Source organism: Typopeltis vanoorti, chromosome 25, assembly GCF_054136105.1.
Source record: "Typopeltis vanoorti isolate ZY-2024b chromosome 25, IOZ_Tvanoo_1.0, whole genome shotgun sequence".
Taxonomy (NCBI): Eukaryota; Metazoa; Arthropoda; class Arachnida; order Uropygi; family Thelyphonidae; genus Typopeltis; species Typopeltis vanoorti.
Window position 1 is genome coordinate 8,522,079 of NC_143573.1, and position 20,198 is coordinate 8,542,276.

The 20,198-nt window shown below is 37.9% G+C and overlaps 1 protein-coding gene across 1 annotated transcript in view; it reads right to left on the minus strand.

Annotated features, from left to right (window-relative positions):
- The window catches only part of LOC150092519 (putative fatty acyl-CoA reductase CG5065), a 421,409-nt gene that overhangs the window by 16,025 nt on the left and 385,186 nt on the right, over positions 1-20,198 (minus strand). The window contains exon 11 of the mRNA XM_090414223.1: positions 11,654-11,761. Within this exon, the coding sequence (XP_090270349.1) occupies positions 11,654-11,761 (108 nt within the window). The remainder of the gene's footprint in view (positions 1-11,653; positions 11,762-20,198) is intronic.

Here is a 20,198-nt window from a genome sequence, read left to right on the forward strand (position 1 = left end):
TAATTGTAAATTTCACACCTTTAGCCACCTTCCAAGTCAAGACCCTATGATCACTCTCACCAATTGGTGGCAATGTGGTCATATTCGTTACAGTCAAATCCTCATATGCAGTTACTAGGTTAAGCACTCTCTGACCCCTAGTATATTCCATTACATGCTGTCGCAGATAGTCATCCCTTAATAACCGCATAAAATCCATTTCCTTCCTCCCATGTGTCCTCTCCTCCCTCCAATCAATGCTACCATAGTTGAAACCTCCTATAATAATTACCCTCCATCCTCTCATTTCTTTCATTTGCTTATGCATACTATCTCCACCATCTTTTCCATCACCTGGTCTATAGCAGCACCCAATTATATATTTTGTTCTGCTAGCCTCAATCTCACACCAAATGGCCTCAAACGCACTCTTTTCTGCAATTCAACTTCTATTCTCCTTGGCTGCAGCTCATCAGCTATCATCAATAATACTCCTCCCATTTTATTCTCCCTGTCACTCCTGAACACACTATAACCTCACATTCAATCCCACTAACGATATCATCTTCAGTCAGCTATGTTTCACTAATGCCAATAACCTGTAGTCTGGAAGTGCCAACCAAGGCCAAAAATTCTTCCTTCTTGTTCCTAATACTCCTAGCATTAGTATACATGAATTGCAGACCTCTGATTTGTTGTCCTTCTTATTCACTCGGGCATATTATACTCATTCGTACACTCAACTGCCTTCCTAAGGTCTGCATATCTACTTTCCCTGCCCTTAATAAATCTAGTTTCCCTGATTCTGCACATGCACTTCATTCAACAACACTTTTTCAAGTCTCCTTACACCGAATCCATTCAAATGCAAACCATCCATCTTATATAGATCCTTTTGCCCATCAAACTCACTCCACACGCCCACAAATTCCACAACACTTATCCTTCATAACCCACGCATAAAATCATTTGCAATTATGGCTCTCCTAAACTCTTCACTGTCATACCGCAACAAAAGACTAATCATTCTAACTCTGTCACTCTCTCTTTTGCTACCTGAAACAATTCCTTCAGGTCCTCTATCATTTCTATTTTATCTCCTTTCAAATCATTCATACCTGCCACCACCTATCATTTCTTTCACCCTTTGCTTTTGCTCCCTAATGGACTCACTTATGTCCTTTATGGTAGCACCAGGTTGGTGTGATTTTGTCAAATTCTGTACTATCACACCTCGTACTAACGAATCTTTATACAGCACTCGCTCCTTCATTTTGTTTCCGTTCACAATCATACTCTTATTTTTCCTATCATACTTTTTTTTATTGGCTGGTACACTCGGTAGACATTTGTGCATATGCTCCATCTGCCGCTTTGGCCTATGTATCTCTCCGCTGAACTGCGTGATCTCACTCATCTCATCTTTTTTATTATCTCTTAAACCATTAATTTGCTCTGTATTAATACCTTCATTCTAACTTTCTACTCTGCCCTCAGAGCTCTCTGATACAACCTCGCAATTTCTTATCATATCGCTATTTTCTACATTCTGAAATTTGACAAAAATATCACACTCACGACCTGAAACACATTTTAATTCCTCATTTTCCTTACATTTCCTGCACACATTCACTCCACTATCATCATCTAACCATACTCCAACCGCTCCTCGCAACGCATACATTTTGCAGATAGTACATTGAATAATCTCCTTTATGTTACAGTTATTGAACAAAGATGGCGAACCATTATTACTAGCCACCATTTTCCTTCTTACCAAAGCCATGTGCACACTTCTATCATATCTTATCAATTTAATAATTGAAACAACACCAAAAACACACAAACAGACACACGAAAAGCAAACAAAACTACGTAATATTCAAGCAAAATTGTCAATGATAACTTAAAATAACACATCTTATCAGGAGCTCTCAACAAACACTACACACCAAGAGTCTCTCTAGCAGACGATTCCTGTGTGGAATAAGGCTGTGGATTTTAGTTAAAAAGGTAAGTAGAGATTCTTCTGAGTCCAGCTAGATAGCAAACACATCAGCTACATATCAAACACTAAAAGGAAGGTTTGGGTTGAATTAAATAGAATAGGGATTCTTCAAGATGACAATGTCGAACAGTTCAACTATGTTCTGGAGAAAGCTCATCTGATAACATAAAGATGCCAAGAAATTATATTCTTGGTTTCAACCTTTATCCCAGTGCAAAACAAAGTTTGCACAATAAGTAACTACATGAAAGAGCAACTTGTATATAGAGCTAATGACTTCACATCAATTGTCTTAGTAAACCACAATACAATGCACATATCCCTGTATGTCTAATTTTGGTAGCTTGTTGTGTCTGTGTGATTTTGGTGTGAATTCAGTTATTTAATTTAGTATTTTAACAACACGTTTCATAGATTGGCACATGGCGGCAATGCGATGTAACATAATGGCGTCCAAAAATATGACGTCATTGTACAAAAACTGTAATGTGAGAGAGTTTGTCCAATGTGATGTGTGTAGGATGTATGCATTCCCGAATGAGGCTGGAGTTTGGATTGAAAGTGATAGTGGTCGGAGAATGTGCAGAAAGTGTAAGCAAAGGGAGGAGTTGAAGTATGTGTCAGGTTGTGAGACAGTTATAATTGAAGAAAGCCAGAATGTGAGTGAAAATAGTGGCTTGATAGGGAATTGCGATGTACAAGATGGCAATGAGAGTAGTGATCAAAGAAAGAGTGACAGCAACTATACAGAGAGAGAAAATGGCTTAAATGATAAAAAAATGAGGAATTATTTGTAGGAAGTGAGATCGCTAGGTTGCGTGCAGTGATACAAAATGCGCAGCGGCAATTAGAGCACCTGCAAAACTCTTTCCAGAGTGATTCTGCTAACGTAAATAAACAAGTGTTTGAAAGGAAAAATAAGCGTAAGAGTGGGAGAGTTTCTGAAATGAAGGAAAAAGTGGTGTATGGTGACTCATTAAGAGAAGTGATAGATGGGAGTTTAACTAAATTGTACTTACCAGGTGTGAAATTTAAGGATGTAAGTGAGAGTATTAGAGCACAAAAACAGAGGGTGAAAGAATTGATTGTTGTGGTGGGTACGAATGAATTGAAAGGAGATAAATTTTTTATGAGAGAGGACTTGAAAGTATTGTTAAAGGTAGCGAAAGAAAAGAGTGACAGAGTTAGAATGGTGAATCTGTTGCCGCGGTATGACAGAGAGGAGTTTAGAAGGAGGGCCATAATCACAAATGACATTATGCACAGGTTATGCAGACGGTGTGGTGTGGAATGAGTTTGATGGGCAAAAGGATTTATACAAGATGGATGGCCTGCATTTGAATGGATTTGGTGTGCGGAGACTGGAAAAAGTGTTGTTGAATGAAGTGAAAATGGATGTGCAGAACCACGGAAACTAGAACTACCAAGGAGGGGGGGGAGTGAATATGTGGACATCAGTGAGACATTTGAGTGTAAGAATGTATATAATGTACCTGAGCCAGTACTAAGGACAAAAAATGGGAATGGGATATTTAGAATAACGCATCAAGATAGGGGTGGGACAAAGGGATCACTGCATTTCATGTATACTAATGCTAGGATTATTAGAAACAAGAAGGAAGAATTTTTGGCCTTGATTGGCTCTTCCTGGCCACAGGTTATTGGCATTAGTGAAACATGGCTGATGGAAGATGATATAGTTAGTGGGATAGAATGTGTAGCTTATAGTGTGTTTAGGAGGGACAGAGAGAATAAAATGGGGGGGGGTTATTGATGATAGCTGATGAACTGCAGCCAAGGAGAAATGAAATTGTATCGCAGGATAGTGAAAAGAGCTCATTGAGGCTATTTGGTGTGAGATTGAGACTGGCAGAATAAAATATACAGTTGGGTGCTGCTATAGACCAGGTGATGGAATAGATGGTGGAGATAGTATGCATAAACAAATTGATGAAATGAGTGGAAATTGATTGGAAGGAGGAGAGGACACATGTGAGGAAGGAAATGGATTTTATTCAATTATTAAGGAATAACTGTCTGAGACAGCATGTAATTGAAAATACTAGGGTTATGAGAGTGCTTGACCTGGTAATAGTATCTGAGAATTTGACTGTAATGAATATGACCATGTTGCCACCTATTGGTGAGAGTGATCATAAGGTCTTGACCTGGGAGGTGGCTAAAGGTGTGGAATTTTCTATTAAGACAGGGTATATGTTGAATTACCATGCTGGCAAGTATGACAAGCTTAGGAGATTGCGTGAATCAGTGACATGGCATGTACAACTGCAAGGGCTGGACGTCGATAGAGCATGGGAAGTGGTCAAGGAGCATTTACAAGGGTCTATGGCTGATTGTATACCTAGGGTCTGAATTGTAAAGCAAGTAGGGGTTAAATGGATGAATAACACCATTTAACACTTAACACATAACACATTCCAGAGGTCAGAAACTACCTTATTCAGTCACCTTTGGACCCTTTCCAACATCTCTTCATCCTTCTTAAAACCCGGTGACCAAATCTGGGCATAATAGTCCATGTGTGGCCTAATCAAAGCCTTATACAATGGAACAAGAATCTCCCTACTTCTACACGTTAGTGTCCTATGCATCATTCCCAGAAGCCTTTGTGTTGTCTTCACAATTTTGGTGATGTGTCCCCTAAATTTTAGATCCTTATCCACTATCACCCCCCAGATCTCTTATTTCCTGTAACATCAACAATATATTCTCACCAAGCATAAATTCTGCATCCCACATCTTTGTTTTCCAAATTTTAAAACCTTACATTTTGCAACATTGAACTCACATCCCCATTTCCATGCCCAATCACTCAATTTATTCAACTCTTCTTGCAAGGCCACAACATCTTCACTACTCTTTATGGTTCGTCCCAACTTTGCATCATCTGCAAACAACTGAATATCTCCATCCAAACCTTCACCAATATCATTAATATACAAGTTAAATAGTAATGGCCCTAAAACAGACCCCTGAGGCACTCCACTAGTGAATTTCATTTTCCTGGATATCGTACCCACATACACAACTTGTTGAACCCTATCAGATAGCCAGTCTCCAATCCACTGCACTAATTTAATATACAACCCCATCTGCTCTAGTTTGACTGTCAACTTATCATGAGGTACTCTGTCAAAAGCCTTTGCAAAATCCAATATATTACTCTGTATCCTTCTCCTCTGTCCAAGGAAGCAGTCACTTTATTGTAATAAGTAAGTAGATTACTAAAACATGACCTTCCTTTAGCAAATCGTGCTGTCCATCAAAGATTATACCATTGTTGTCAACTCAACTCTGGATCCTAGTTCCCAAGTTTCTCCAAACTTAACCACAACACCTGACACATAGATAGGCCTATAGTTTGATGCTTGAGTTCGATCACCTCCTTTATGAAGTGGCACAATCTTTCCCTCCTTCCACTCCTTAGGAACTTGACCAAGTGCAAGACTCGTATTAAAAAAATATGTCAAGGCAGGTGTCAACTCTCTGGCACTTTCCTTCAGAATACACAGTGATATATTATCAAGTCCCACAGCCTTATTTACATCTAATTTACTCAACTCCCCAAACACTTCTTGCTCACTTACAGTCAGTCTCTCCCCCCCATCATCTACTGCTCTCAATCTCTCCATGAAGTCACATTCACAAGATTGAATGACCTTTATGAACTGCTCATTAAGTATCTCCACCACACATTCTGCAACAGCTGTCTTTATACCATTTTCTTTAATCAGTGTCATCCTTCTATAATCATTCTTTCTTTTGCTGGCTACATATCGAAAGAACTGCCTAGGATTCTTTTTGGCTTCATTAGCTAACTACTCTTTATACTTCTCTTTAGCTACTCTCACCAACCAAGTCATGCTCCTTGCCTGGTCTTTGTAGACCTCATGAAATTGGTTATTTCTACTTCTCTTATGCTGCCTCCACAATGCCTTCTTTCTCTGTATTGCATGCTTGATCTCTTTATTCATCCATCTCATACCTACCTTATTTAACCTTCTCATCCTTGGAATACATTTAGACATTGCATCTACTTGATAGTTTTTGAAAATCCCCTAAGCTGCATTGATCTCTTTTCCAGCTAACTTCTCATTTCATGCTACACCCACAAGCTGTCTCCTGAGCTCTTCATAATCACCCCCTTTGTAGTTCCACATATAACCTTTTCTCACAGGGATCCTCGCACTGCTGGCAACCACTCAGGTAATCACCTCATGGTCACTCTCACCAATTGGTGGATGAATTGACACCTTATTTATAATTACATCCTCTGATGAGATAACCAAATCCAAGCCCCTTAATCCTCATGTGCCCTCTGTTACATACTGTCTGAGGTAGTTATCCCTCAAGAAACTCATTTTCTTTACTTCCATTTGTTATCTCATCATTCCAGTCTATATTGCCATAATTAAAATCACCCATAGTCACTCATAACGATCACAGTTTTCGTATTTGCTTGGCTAATTTGACTATACATTTCACTATCACCACCATCCACATTACCTGGTCTATAACAACATCCCACCAAGTATTTGATTCCATTCACCTCTATTTCACACCATACTGCCTCAAAACCACTGGCACTATTTCTGTCTTGCAGATGAGCTACGAATCTGGCTATGTGATAAGTGCAGTCCAATACCCTCACAGGTCTTTACATAGAACAAGATTCAGCACATCATCCATCTCAGAAAATAGACATCTTCAAATCTTTGTTCAACAGAGATATGAGAAAATTGCTAAGAGCCTGAAAATTATTATTATTATTCAGGCCTCCATGGAGTCAAAAGACTCATCGTGGGAGGTCCTTCCTAAGAAACATGAAGTCTATCAAGACCCATCGAGGGGAGGTCCCCCCCCCTAAGGAACACAAAGTCTATCATACCACTCCTTAAACTCATTGACCGTTCTCGCTCTCACCACTCCATCAGGCAACACATTCCATGGTTCAACCATCTTTGTTATCTGTCTTTGTACCCTTTCCACAGTTAATTTATCCCCTTCAAATCCTGGGGACCAAATCTGAGAACAATAGTCCAAGTGTGGTCTGATCTGGGTCCTATACAATGAAATGATAACTGTTTTATCTTTGCAGGTCAGTGCCCTTCTCATTATTGTAGCAATCCTCTGTGTTACCTTCACCCCCTTTGCAATATATAATTTAGTTCCTACTTTTTCCTTATCCACAAAATGCCATCTTGGTTACCATCCATAAAGGATAAATATCCTCTCCCCTTTCTCTCTGTTAACCAAGTTCAGTGCAAGTGCCTTTGCTTGTACTTTTAACAAATAGGACGTGCTATTGAAAAATGACTACAAGAACACCAGTCTTATATTTACAACAATAAAATTGAAAAATCTGGCCTTGCTCAGCATTAAGTCAACATTGACCCGATATTCTATAGTCCAATACTTGCTTTTCACATCAGTGCAGGTTTAGATTTGAGCAGTTGTTTAAAGAGAGTGCTGAAGTACTTCTACACTGCCCAAATATAAATTAAAATGACAGCCTCTCTATTGCCAAGATTTGGGAGAGTCTCATCCTCATAAATGGCAAGGAATAATGTTCTTCCCCCTGTATTTTAATTATTTCTTTAAAATTTAATTTAATATAATGCTGTCATTTCATTATGTAATTAAATTAAGTTTTATTTCAAATCACTTTCATAATCTTATTTTATTGTAATCACTCACTCGGTGGCATCTGGCACATGGTTCAGCTCTATAAATAGGATTATCATTCTGTGCTGTAGCTTCACCTTGTCATTATGCTGATGCACTGATGATGACCAGTTAGTTTCTAGTTGAAATATTTGCAGTCAAAAAATTATCTTATTCTTGTGAATATATGTGTGCATAATAAACGTTATAATTGTACAAGTTTCATTAAAAAATTGAAAAGATTACAAGCTTTATAAACTATACTTTGCCACATTAAACTCCTATCATTATCCTTTATCAATATGTTCAATCTATTTAAATCATCTTTTAGAATCTCTATCTCAACTTCATTAATTGTTCATTAAGTATTGCATTGTCAGCAAACAACTGGATATTTCCACTTAAAGTTGAGTTTTTGAATGCATGTTTGAAGATAGGAGAGCTGTTTGCTGCACATAGTCTGTATTTGCAGTAGTGTGAAGTTGGGTAGATTGTTGATGAGAGGAGGAGAGTAAGTAAAGTCAGAGAAACAGAAACCAGACAGTGGGACTCTGTGCATAGGATACTAGAATTAGTGTGAGATAAGGGAAGAGAAGATAAGAATGGAGAGTCAAAGGACATGAATGATGGGATGAGGAACTGTGAGAAAGAAAGAGGAAACAGGAGAAGCTACTCTGCTTATAAAGGGTGGGCCAAAAGTCAGAGTAGGATTTGACATTTAAATAACTTTTTTATTCATGAACCAATTTCAGTGATATTACATACAGTGAATGTCTAATATATGGAGATTTCATTAGGTTAGGTATGGACGATGACATCTTTCAAATGAGCTCCATTTGCCACCTCTCAAAGTCGGGCTCTTTCAATTGCATTATTCATAACAGTAGTTAATGTTTGAGGATCTACTGCTCGAATTTCTGCACAGATATTCTCCTTGAGCTGCTCAAGTGTACGCAGTTTGTTCATATACATATGTTCTTTCAGATATTCCCCACAGGAAGTAATTGGGGACTGTAAGGTTGGGCAAACGTGGCTGCCAATTAATCTGGGAATTTCTTGAAATTATCTGCTCAACAAACAGTTACCTCAGAAGGTTCATTGTAGCCCTGGCTGTATGGGGAGTTGTCCCATCCTATTGAAACCACATTTCAGGATGATTTTCCACTGCAGGACGTAAAAAAAAATTGTCAATCATATCCCGATATGTCTCTCACCAGTAATTGTCAAAGTGACACTCGGTTTCGAAGTTTTCAGTTTCGAAGAAGTAGGGCCCGATAACTTCCTGGTCTGGCAGTAAATGGAAGGTTAATCACAGAACCCTTTTCCTCTGAGCATTGCATTAGTTTCTGAATCATTGTCGCTGAAGGTCCATTTCTGACTTGGAAATGGCAGCAGTAAGCTCTTTGTGTCAAAATAATGGACCTGTTATTTTGAAAATAAAATTCCACTACTTTAATCATTGTTCCTTTGTGAAATTCCTCATGATCAATCTCCCAAGACTCAGTTATAATATGTACCTGCAATAAAAGAAATTAAACTATTAACAAAAAAGTTATTTACATGTCAGATCATACTCTGACTTTTGGCTCACCCTGTATATCAATGCAAAGAATATGAGGAATAATGGTGCCGAGTGATCAATGGTCTTGATACATTTAATCAGTCTGCAAATTGTTGATGTCAGCGACATGTGATTATTGTAGGATGACGTGTTCATCAGAATAGAATATGATGGTTATAGCATTTTTGAAAAGACAGAAAAGATAAGAGCTAATGGGGTGATAATTTCAGAAGAATTGGGTCTTCTCTATGTGAACTTGAGGAAAGCAGTAGTGATAATAGCATGGAAACCAATTGGTGTGATGAGGTTAGCACATATTTTAGATATTTAGTTAAGTGCTGCTACAGATCAGGAAATGTTCAGATAGATGAGACTATTGAGTGACAGAAGGACAATGATTAATGGTTAACTATGGAAGCAAGTCTCCTTACTCACAGGTTATTTCCTGTGAGTAAGGAGAATGAATTCTTTGAGTTACTTAGGAACAATCTTATGCAGCGTGTAGGTGAAACAGAATATGGGACTTGAGTCTTAGATTTCATAATAATGTCTCATATAGCAATAATAGATTTGATGTTACCATGATACCACCAATTAGGGGAATGATCATGTGGTTGGACATGGGGAGTGGCTTGGCTAGTTGTGAGAGAAGTTTTTCTAAATAAAATAGATTAAGAATTACCTACATTATTATGAAATAGACTTCGCCGATATCATCGATGATTTTGCTAACAGAAAAGCAAGAAAAATAAAATTTTAGAATGTTGAAATTAAAGTTTTACTTCAAAAATAAACATGGTGTTTTAATTTATTTCCCTATATTCATTTTGACTTTTTGTAGTATTTTTGGTGTGTACTGAGAGTGGCGGCAAACTCAGGGACTGCCCCAGGCAGCAAAAGCTCTAGCTACACCGCTGGGTGCAGGCTAAGAAGGTGATAAGTGTAGTGAGGAAAGAAAAATTGGCATATGAAAGGAGATTCACTGAAGCAGTAAAGCAAACTGTAGAGAATTCTATAGTTATGCTGTTAGTAGAAGAAAGGATGAATGTGAAAGAATGACTTTATTTTCTGGAGATGGAACAGTAGTCACATTGCTGACGATATAGTGGAAATGTACAAAGGGAGTAGTTAAGGGCTGCATTGAATAGTAATAATAAGCAGGAGACAAAAGACTGACAGAGTTCAAGAATGGGAAGCGTTTAGAATAGTAAGTAACCTTGATGTAAATAAGGCTGTGAGAATAGATGTGATACGGTATCACCAAGTATTATGGGAATGTGCAATTAAGGTGACAGTGCCCTTAACTTTTTTTGTTCAACAGAAGTCTATCTAAAGGAACAGTCCCTGAAGAGTGGAAAGAAGGAAAAATAGTACCACTGCATAAGAGAGAGTCCAAGTCAGTAGTGTAAAACTGTAGGCCAGTGTGTATATATCAAGTGCAGTGATGAAAGTGTTAGAGAGGCTGATTACAGACAAAATACAATCCTTTGATGAGAATAGAATTTTTTTTTTTTTTTTTTTTTTTTTTTTTTTTTTTTTTTTTTGAGAGAGAGAGAGAGGGAAGGCAGCAAGGGTTTGTTATGGGCCAGAATGCTTTAGTACTTTAGTTGCATTTTATAACAGAGTGACTAGTGTATTGCACAAAGGAGATGATTATACAGTGATTTATCTCAATTTTGCTAAATCATTTGATCACATACTGCATGATGAATTACTGTTGAAACTGAGCAGGATGAAGATAGTCATTTGGTAGCTTGGGTTACAGGGATTATTGACTGATAAGAGCTAGCAGTATGAGGATGTAGTGTCGCAAGAAAGGAAGGTGACAAGTGGGATACCACAGTGTTCTGTTCTGGGACCATCATTGTTTAATTAATATATATATATATATATATATATATATATATATAGCTCAGGATGTGAAAGGAGATATTCAGTTGTTCTGATGATGCTAAATTAGGAAGAGCAATGTCAGGAATTTCTGATGTTTACAGGAGGAATTGAATAGGCTGGTGCTTTGGGCTGAAGAATGGGGATATCATTTCAATGTTACAAAATGTAAAGTTATGCACTTTAGTCAGAGAAGATGGAATGAAGATTGATATTGGAAGAACTTTGCTTCAGGGGTAGAGGAAGTTAGGGATTTGGGAATCTTGGTGGACAGAGATTGTGAATGTTGTAAGGATTACAAAAACTGCTGCTATGATGCAAAGAACTGACATGTATTTATAAGGAGGTGATAGCTCGATGGTATAAGGCACTACTTAAGCCTCACTCATATTTATGGGCAAATATCTGTTCGCCTTCTTAATAATGACACATTGGAGAGAGTTCAGAGGTGAAGAACTAGGACTATCAGGACTCTGGAATACTCAGTCGACAACATCTACTCTACTCCTTATTGTTCTTCCTAACGTTACATTATCTGCATATCTCTAGTTAAATCCATCCCAGTATCATACACATTAAACACTAATGGCTCAAATGCCATTAGGTCCTGCAGAATGCCAGGACCTAATGGCATTTTTCTGCATAAGAAGCAGAAAGTAAAAAGCACAATGTATAGCATGTTTATAAGGCAAGTTATTAATCTGTTATAAAACCCATCTGTTGCACTTTAATTACCAATTTGTTATGTGGCAAGCTTTGAAAAGCTCTTTACAAAATACAAATTACATAAGTAAAATGCTAAGACACAATCTCCTCTTAATAAACCAATGCTGAGAAAATTGCAGAAAATACTACTGTTATGAGATATTCTTATCCCGACTAATGCCAATATCACTAATCAGACTTATCACCTTTGTGAAGCAGGACAATTTTACCCTTTTTATGCTCCTCTGGGACTTGTCCTGTCACAGAACTCTTTTTAAATAGCATGTCAAGGTTGCTATTAGCTCACTGAAACAATTCCATTAAGACAAATGGTGATTGTCATCAAGGGGGTTATTAATATCAAGTGCACTGAATTCCTCATATAACTCCTACTCTTCAGATACTATAAGTCCCATCTCCACCTTATCCTCTACATTTAAGCTCTTCATGATATCACATTTATGAGGATATGAAATATAGATTTCAGCTTTCGGGGCAGGTTTTTTTTTGGGGGGGGGGGAGATTATTATTATTACATCACACCTCCAGGGAGTCCAAAGACTTATCGAGGGAGGGCATCTACTCTACAACTCTTCGTCTCACTACTCTACCAATGTTCATCATCTACCACCGACGCCATCTATCGCTGACTACCACCACTAGTACTTTCACAGACAATCATAAACATCCATGCCCAAGGCGGGATTCGAACCTGCAGCCTTTTGGCTGGAGAGCGGATATGCTAACTACTCGGCCAACCAGGCTGGCAATTTAGCTGATTTATTCGGGGCACAACTATTTAACTGGGCCAGCCAATAACTAACCTTAATCCCATGAAACATCAGAAAAAGTATTGTAAAACTCATTCATCCAGTGAACACATAGCTATATAAAGTAGAAAGAACACATAGTTATAGTCTAACTGCTCTCAGTTTAGCAGTGACTTTTACCAGGGTGTGGATGTGATCATCAGTGTAGTGTGCAGAGATTTTGTTACTAAGTTGTATTTTTTATTTATAATTTTGGATCTCAGAAATGCCAAGAGAAGATATGACACTTGCACAAATTAATAACCAACTACTTGATTGCAATCATTACCAACTAGTTAAGATAACTGGAGACCAAATTCTACAATCTCATGCCAGATACAGTAGCAAGAGAAAAGTGAAAAAGAATGGGCACTGTGCAGAAGACAACAGATAACAGAGAATGGTTTACGATGTTAAAATGAGAATGATACTGAAAATTAAACTGTGAAGCAATTTGCAGCAAAACATCATACAGCATGAAATGATGTGGATAACACTCCTGAACTTGAGTGACTACCCAGGATGCTATAAAATTTATATCTGGATTACAACTGTTTCATGCAGGAAGGTAGCATTTGTGCAGATACCTTCGCAGATTTTGTTTGATTGCAGTCAATTAAAAAACTGATTTTAAAAAAAATCAGCACAAAAGGGAGTAGGCGAGGCTGTTTTAATACTATCTAACTTTTGGAGACATAGTGGGCAGTTCAATCTCCACTGGTAGCCAATCTGAGATAGTCGCAATCTCACGGTCCCTAACACAATATATATATATTTATGTTTGAAATAGTGTAGGTTCTACAGTTGGTTTTCTTGAGTTTTACAGGACGAAAAACTTGCTTACCCATGTTTTTTTAATACAGTATATACTGTAAATTAAATCATTTTTATGGCATATATTTTACTTTAATTAAAGGAATTGTTTCTAAGTAAGTAATTTTTCTACTCAATAAATAAAAAAAATTGTCTAACTTGTCTTATGTACATACAACTATTAAAGCCTTTACGTGTAGGTGTAACTTCTTGTAATTGGGACATCTCTCTTTGCGGGCAAATTAAGATTTTCTCGTTGAATACCTGGACTATGTTACACCAGGTTCTCATCTGCCATTTTCTTCTGCTAACATCTTCCAATAATCAATCTTCCTTTTGCTTGCTACATATCGAAAGAACACTTTAGGAGTTTTCTTGGTTTAATTGACTAATTAAACCAAGGTTGGGTTTCAGTTTCATATTGTGAGTGGTTGTGTGATTTAGCGCTCATGTGAAATTAGCGTTTTTATCTGTTTTGTTGTGTTTATTCATCAGAAAATTAGAGTGTTATATTAAGTGTAGATTTTCATGTTTTTAGAGTATTAATATATTTATAACATTTTTATTGTGATATTGTCAGCATGGCAGCAAAGACCATGTTGCCCGCCGATTTGAATTTGCGGGACATTATTCCATGCAGTGTATGCGAAATGCATGTGTTGAAAAATTTAAAGAATATGTTGAAGGAAATTGAAACTGGAGAGAGTATATATTAAGTGTTAGAAAACTAAATGTTTATTAGGTTGCAAGAATGCCGCAAATACTGATGGTAAGATGGAAAATAATGTTATTAATGTTGAACATGCAGCCATGGAAATAGAGGAGAACAAAATGGACATTAATAAAGAAATAGCACATAAATGTTATCCTTAATAGGACAAAGTGCAAAATTGCAGAAGCAGCAAGAGATTAGCAGGGAAGGGAAAGAGAAAGAAGTAGGTGGTCCAAAAAAAAAATAATAAAGACTGACCGAACAAACAAGAAAAACAAGGAGAAAATTATGTACAGAGATTCAATAATCAGGGAAGTACTTAATGAAAGTGTAACAAAATACTGTTTCCTGGGGGTAAAAAATTCACAGTATTAGTGGCAACATGTAGATACAAAAAGGTAAGTTGAAGGAAATGATAATGATTGTCTTCGTTGATAAAAATGATTTGAGAGGCAAAAAGTATTCTATGAGGGGAATGTAAATGAGTTGTTAGAAGAGGCAAAATGCAAGTGCGAGAAGATGAAGACTAAGTCTCCTACCACACTATGATAGAGGTGAACTGAGAAGGAGGAAATGGCTACACGATGATTTTGCTGGATTTTACAAAGGCAGTTGACAGAATGCCACATAGAACACTATTACATAAATTAGAACTGTGGATGAATATGATGCTGGTTAAGCAGATAAGAAGATGGCTGCTGGACAGATATCAAAAAGTGGTATATCAAGGGACAGAATTGAGGTGAAAACAGGTGACTAGTGGTATGCCACAAGGTTCAGTGCTGGGACCATTGCTGTTTAATTTGTACATAAATGATATAGGAAATGACCTGAAAGGAAATATTCAGTTGTTTGCTGATGATGTGAAATTAGGTAGAGTAATAGTTAATCAAGGCGATGGAGAGCTAGTGGGATAATTTAAATAGACTGTTAAGTATGGGCAAAAATTAATGGGTGTCAGTTTAATGACAAGAAATGTAAAGTTATGCATTTGGAATAAATAGAGCTATGTATCACATTGATGGCCCTGTACTCCAGGAAATAGATGAAGCTAGAGATTTCAGGGTGGTGCTAGGCAGAGAGCTAAAGTTTAGAGGACATATTGCTAAGGTTGCCCATAAGATTACTTGGCTATTGAAGAACACATTAAAAAGTAGAGATAAGGAAGGTATCATTCCTCTTCATAAGGCCTCGATACGCCCACATCTGGATTACTGCGCTCAAGTCTGGTCCCCTGGGTTTCTTGGGGATGAGAAAGCAGTGAAGAGGATTCAGAGGCAAGTGACAAGAAGATGAGTGGCCTATGGGATGTTCCCCTATGAGGATAGATAAAGGGTGTGTGTGGATTGCAGAAGTTGGTTGATAGGAGAAAAAGTGGGGATATGATAGAAACATTTAAGTTGCTTAAAGGATTTTATAGGCTAGATGCAGGGGAAATGTTTCAGCACTTGGTGAGAGGGACTAGAACTAGGGATCATCCCTGGAAGTGGAATACAGGTGTGATCAGTAGGGATGTGAGGACTAAATTTTTTTGCTTGGAGAGTTGTGAATGAGTGGCATGGGTTGCCAGAGTCAGTTGTGAGTGCTTTTTCTGTTAATGGGTTCAAGAAGAGGTATGAGAGATTGGGTCTCCCACAATGAGTCTTTGGACTCCATGGAGGTGCCCATATAATAATAATTGTTGCTCATTCTGCATTTTGACTATTTTTTTACTAACCACATTAACCTTCTTAGCCTGCTCTTTATTGTCCTCATTACATGAGGACAATGATGCCAGCCTGGCTGGCCGAGTGGTTAGCATATCTGCTCTCCAGCAAAAAGGCTGTGGGTTCAAATCTCGCCATGGACATGGATGTATGTGATTGTCTGTGGAAATACTAGTGGTGGTGGTGGGTGGTGGTAGATGGTGTTGGTGTAGTTACGGTCAGTTGGTGGATTGAGTGGTGGAGACAGAGTTGTAGAGCAGGTGCCCTCCCCCGATGAGCCTTTGGACTCACTGGAGGTGTCAAATAATAATAATAATAATTGATCGTCGTCATCCATTTTTTGCTGCCTTCAAAATACCCTCTTCCAGATCACATATTTAATCTCCTCATTCATCCATTTTGCACATACTTAATTTAACCTCTTGACCTTCAGATTTAGCTGCTGAGCTCTTGTTCATTAAAGGCATCATTTGTCTCTTTTCTGCCTAACTCTTCATTCCATGCTATAGTACCAAGCTGTCTCCTTAACTTTTCATAGCTGTAGCAATTTTTTTTTTTTACTTGATCAAAAAGTCGATTATACTCAACAAGAAGGGGGGGTGCTGCTAGTGTGCAAAGACTGATGGCAAATGTGATGCAGGCTGTTAAAATAAAAGATAAGTTTTAATAGTAAAGAAAGATATTACTGTGTTTATTTCATGATAATACTAGTTTTTCAGTTTGAACTATTAGAATTGACGATTTTTGTGTTGCATTTTGTTAGGATTTTACTGTCTCCAACACGGCAGCTGCCAGTTTTAACACCACACCTAGCCTCCAACATTTAAAGACTACATTATTCATAAATTGGTTGATGATTTTGTAGCTTGCTATGCAAGTGGTATGTATGCATCCTGTTGTTTAAAAATGTGGTAGGTGAAAGGCAGGAAGGTGTGCATGAAATGTAAGCAGTGGGAGGCACTGGGAGACATAGGTGTCTCGATTTTGGGATTTAGCAGAGGTAGTGCTTTAGAAGCAGATGATTTTCAGTTTGTGGATCTCAGAAGTATTTTAGAGGATGGAGAGAATGTTAAAGACATATACGAATTTAGCCTTGGATAGTTTACTGGACGGAGATGATTTTGTCTGTTGGCCATGATTGTGTGTGTGCAAATGTAAATTGAAAGCAGAATATACGAAGAGAGAAATCTAACTGCTGAGAAAGGAAATGGAAGGAATGAAGACCTTGGGATGATAGAGAGATTGGCTACTGTGAGGAATGAGGGTAGGTGCAAAAGAATGACATCAGATAGCAAGGGGGAAAGAGAGAGAGAGAGGAAGGCGAGAGAATGGGAAAGACAGCGGAAGAAAAGAAATTGCAGAAAGCTGACAAAGTGTGGAAGCAAGAGATGAGGAAGTGCAGGAGAGAAATAAGAGAGACTGGAAGCCTAAAAGTCAGGGATGCCAGTGAGAGAAGGAGTGTCATGTATGGAGATTCAATGATTCTGGGTGTGCAGAGTAGAGTACCAGAGGAGTGCTTGCCTGGTGGAACAAGAATGTGGCAATGACAGTGAAGGGAATGAAAGTATGGAGGAAATGACAGTAATGGTTGGAACAGGCAACCTGAGAGGTAGCATGAATCATGTAGCATGTGATTTGAGGTTGATGTTAGACATAATACAGCAGAAATATGTCTGAGTGAATGTGTTGTCCCAGTATGAGAATGTGAAGTGAAAAAGAAGAGCAATGATGATGAATGAGATGATAGCAAGAATGTGCAGGAAAAGGGGTCTGGAATATGTGGATAAGTAGATGTGTGGGGTACATTTCAGGACAGTAGGGAGCTGTATGCAAGAGATGGATTACATTTGAATGCAGAAGGGTATAGGCATTTGGAGAAACCTGTTTTCTGGATAAGTGAGTGCTGGGACAGGGAAACTGCATTTGAACAGGTGGAATGTTTCATGGATGATCTTGTGGGAATAGTGGCTTGAGAAATGACAGGATGGACCCTATATTACACAGCCAGGTGGGTAATGAAGTGAGTAATAATGGCTATAAAAATACTAGCTATACACTAGTTTTTATGTATACAAATGCTAGGAGCATTAGGAATAAGGGGAATGAGTTTGTTGCATTAATTCACTCGATCTCTCCAAAGGTTATTGGTATCAGTGAAACTTGGTTAACTGAGGAGAATGTTCTAACTGAGATAGAAATTGAAGGATATAGCATATTTCAGCAGGATAAGGAATTTAAATGCGGTGGTGGTGGAGTGTTACTTATGATAAGAGATGAATGTTTTTAGGATATTGGATGTTTAGTGAGATGTTGCTACAAACCAGAGAATATTGATGATGAGCAGGAAATGCTTAGGCAAATTAGTTTGAAAACTGCAAAACAAATAATGGTTATTGGGGACTTCAACAATACCAATGTAAACTGGGCAGAGGAGACAGCATGCAGTAAAAAGGGAACTAAATTTTTGGATTTCTTGAGGGACAACTGTCTTAGGCAGCATGTGGTGGAGGGAACATGAGGATCAAATTTTTCAATTTTGTCACAGCATCACAAGTTCTGATTGTGACTGAGATGACAATTTCCCCAGTTGATGAGTGTGACCATGTAATCCTGACTAGGAGGATAAATATGATATCAGTGGAATTATAAGGAAGGTGACCATCATAAATGTAGCTTATAGCAGTACAATGGATGAAAGAATTTGAGTCATTAGTGCATGAGAGATACTTAAGAAAATATTGTTGACATCAAAGACAGATTGTATATTTCGAGTGAAGAAGATAAAATAGTTTTGAGTAAAATGGATGACGAAAGGAATAAAAGAGGAATTGCATAAGAAAAATAGATTATGGAAGGCATATAAAGAGAGAGGTGGAGAACAATTGAATATAAGTACAATTGAGGTGTAAGGCTCAGGCTAGGAAAGTGATAATATTGTAAGGAGAATAAGAAAAGAGTAAGAGTATTGTAAGAAAAATTAGAATATAAAAGCACCACAATCCAAGGACAATCTCACCTTTTTTCACTATGGTGAGTAGGAGGAAAAATGATAGTGGAATGGATTCTAGCTGGATGGAGATGTGAACTGGGTGATATAATAGCTCAACTAAGTAGATAACATAATTGATAACACCTTTATTAGGTCACTTATAAGATGGCCCCCGAGCTTCCTGAACTTGTACAGCCAGTTTCTCTTGAAGGGGTGCAGGAAGCTTTAAAACACGCCAAGAATGGCAAGGCTGCAGAAGTGGTTGGTATCCTCCCTGAGTTTCTAAAACATCTTGTCCAACGAGGTCCAACATGGCTGGCCGTCCTTTTCTCAAATATTATAACAACTGGAAAACTACCAAAACTGTGGTTGGAAGCCAAAATAATTGCTGTTCCAAAACCAGGGAAAGATCCAAATAATGTCAAAAATCTACGACCTATCTCCTTGCTTTGTTCCACTTTTAAGTTCTTTGAATGAATTCTACTTAAAAGAATTTCGCCACTCATAGAAAGAGTACTACCCGATTGAAAAAGCTGACTTCAGGACAGGAAGAAGTTGCAGTGACCAGGTCCTGGTCCTGACAACACAGAGTGAAGCAGGCTTCCAGAAGAAACTTAAATCCAGAGTCACTTTCATCAACCTAATATCAGCTTATGACACATTAGTCTGGATCAGGGACCTCCTCCTAAAGTTAAGCAAAATCATAAAGTACAAAACAACTTTCTAGCTTTTTGAATCCATTCTCTCCAGAAAGATCTGGGTCCATATTGGTGGGGGGGAAAAAAAAAAGAGCAGGCCCAGATTCCTCCAAAAAAGGTCTTCCATAGGGCTATGTGTTATCCCCTTTACTATTTAACATCTACATGTCTGACTTACCACATAACAACTCAAGCAAATGTGTATACACCAATGATTTTGCTATCCTATACCAGTCTACCTCCTTTGCCACCCTGGAGGTGTACTTCAAGCACTGGTACCTGAAGCCAAATACAACAAAAAACTGTGTCCATAGCTGTTGGAAGTTTATTTTTCACTTGGTTAGACTATAATTAATTTTAATCCTTTATCCAAGTGTCAGCAAACAAAGTTTGCACCTGAAAATATCTTCAGGACTGAGTGAGGTAAGGTAGTGCAACACCAGGCAACTGTGAGCAAAAGTGGACTGAGCTCTCATCATTCCTTGTCTCAGTATCTCCCATAATGCAAAGCACATCTCCTTGTGGACATGTATATACTGCTATGCATTAAGGGATTAATTAATTAAGGGAGAAAGGATTGAACTAAATTAATTATAGTCTAACCAAGTGAAAAATAAACTTCCAACATCTTTCTCTAAATCCA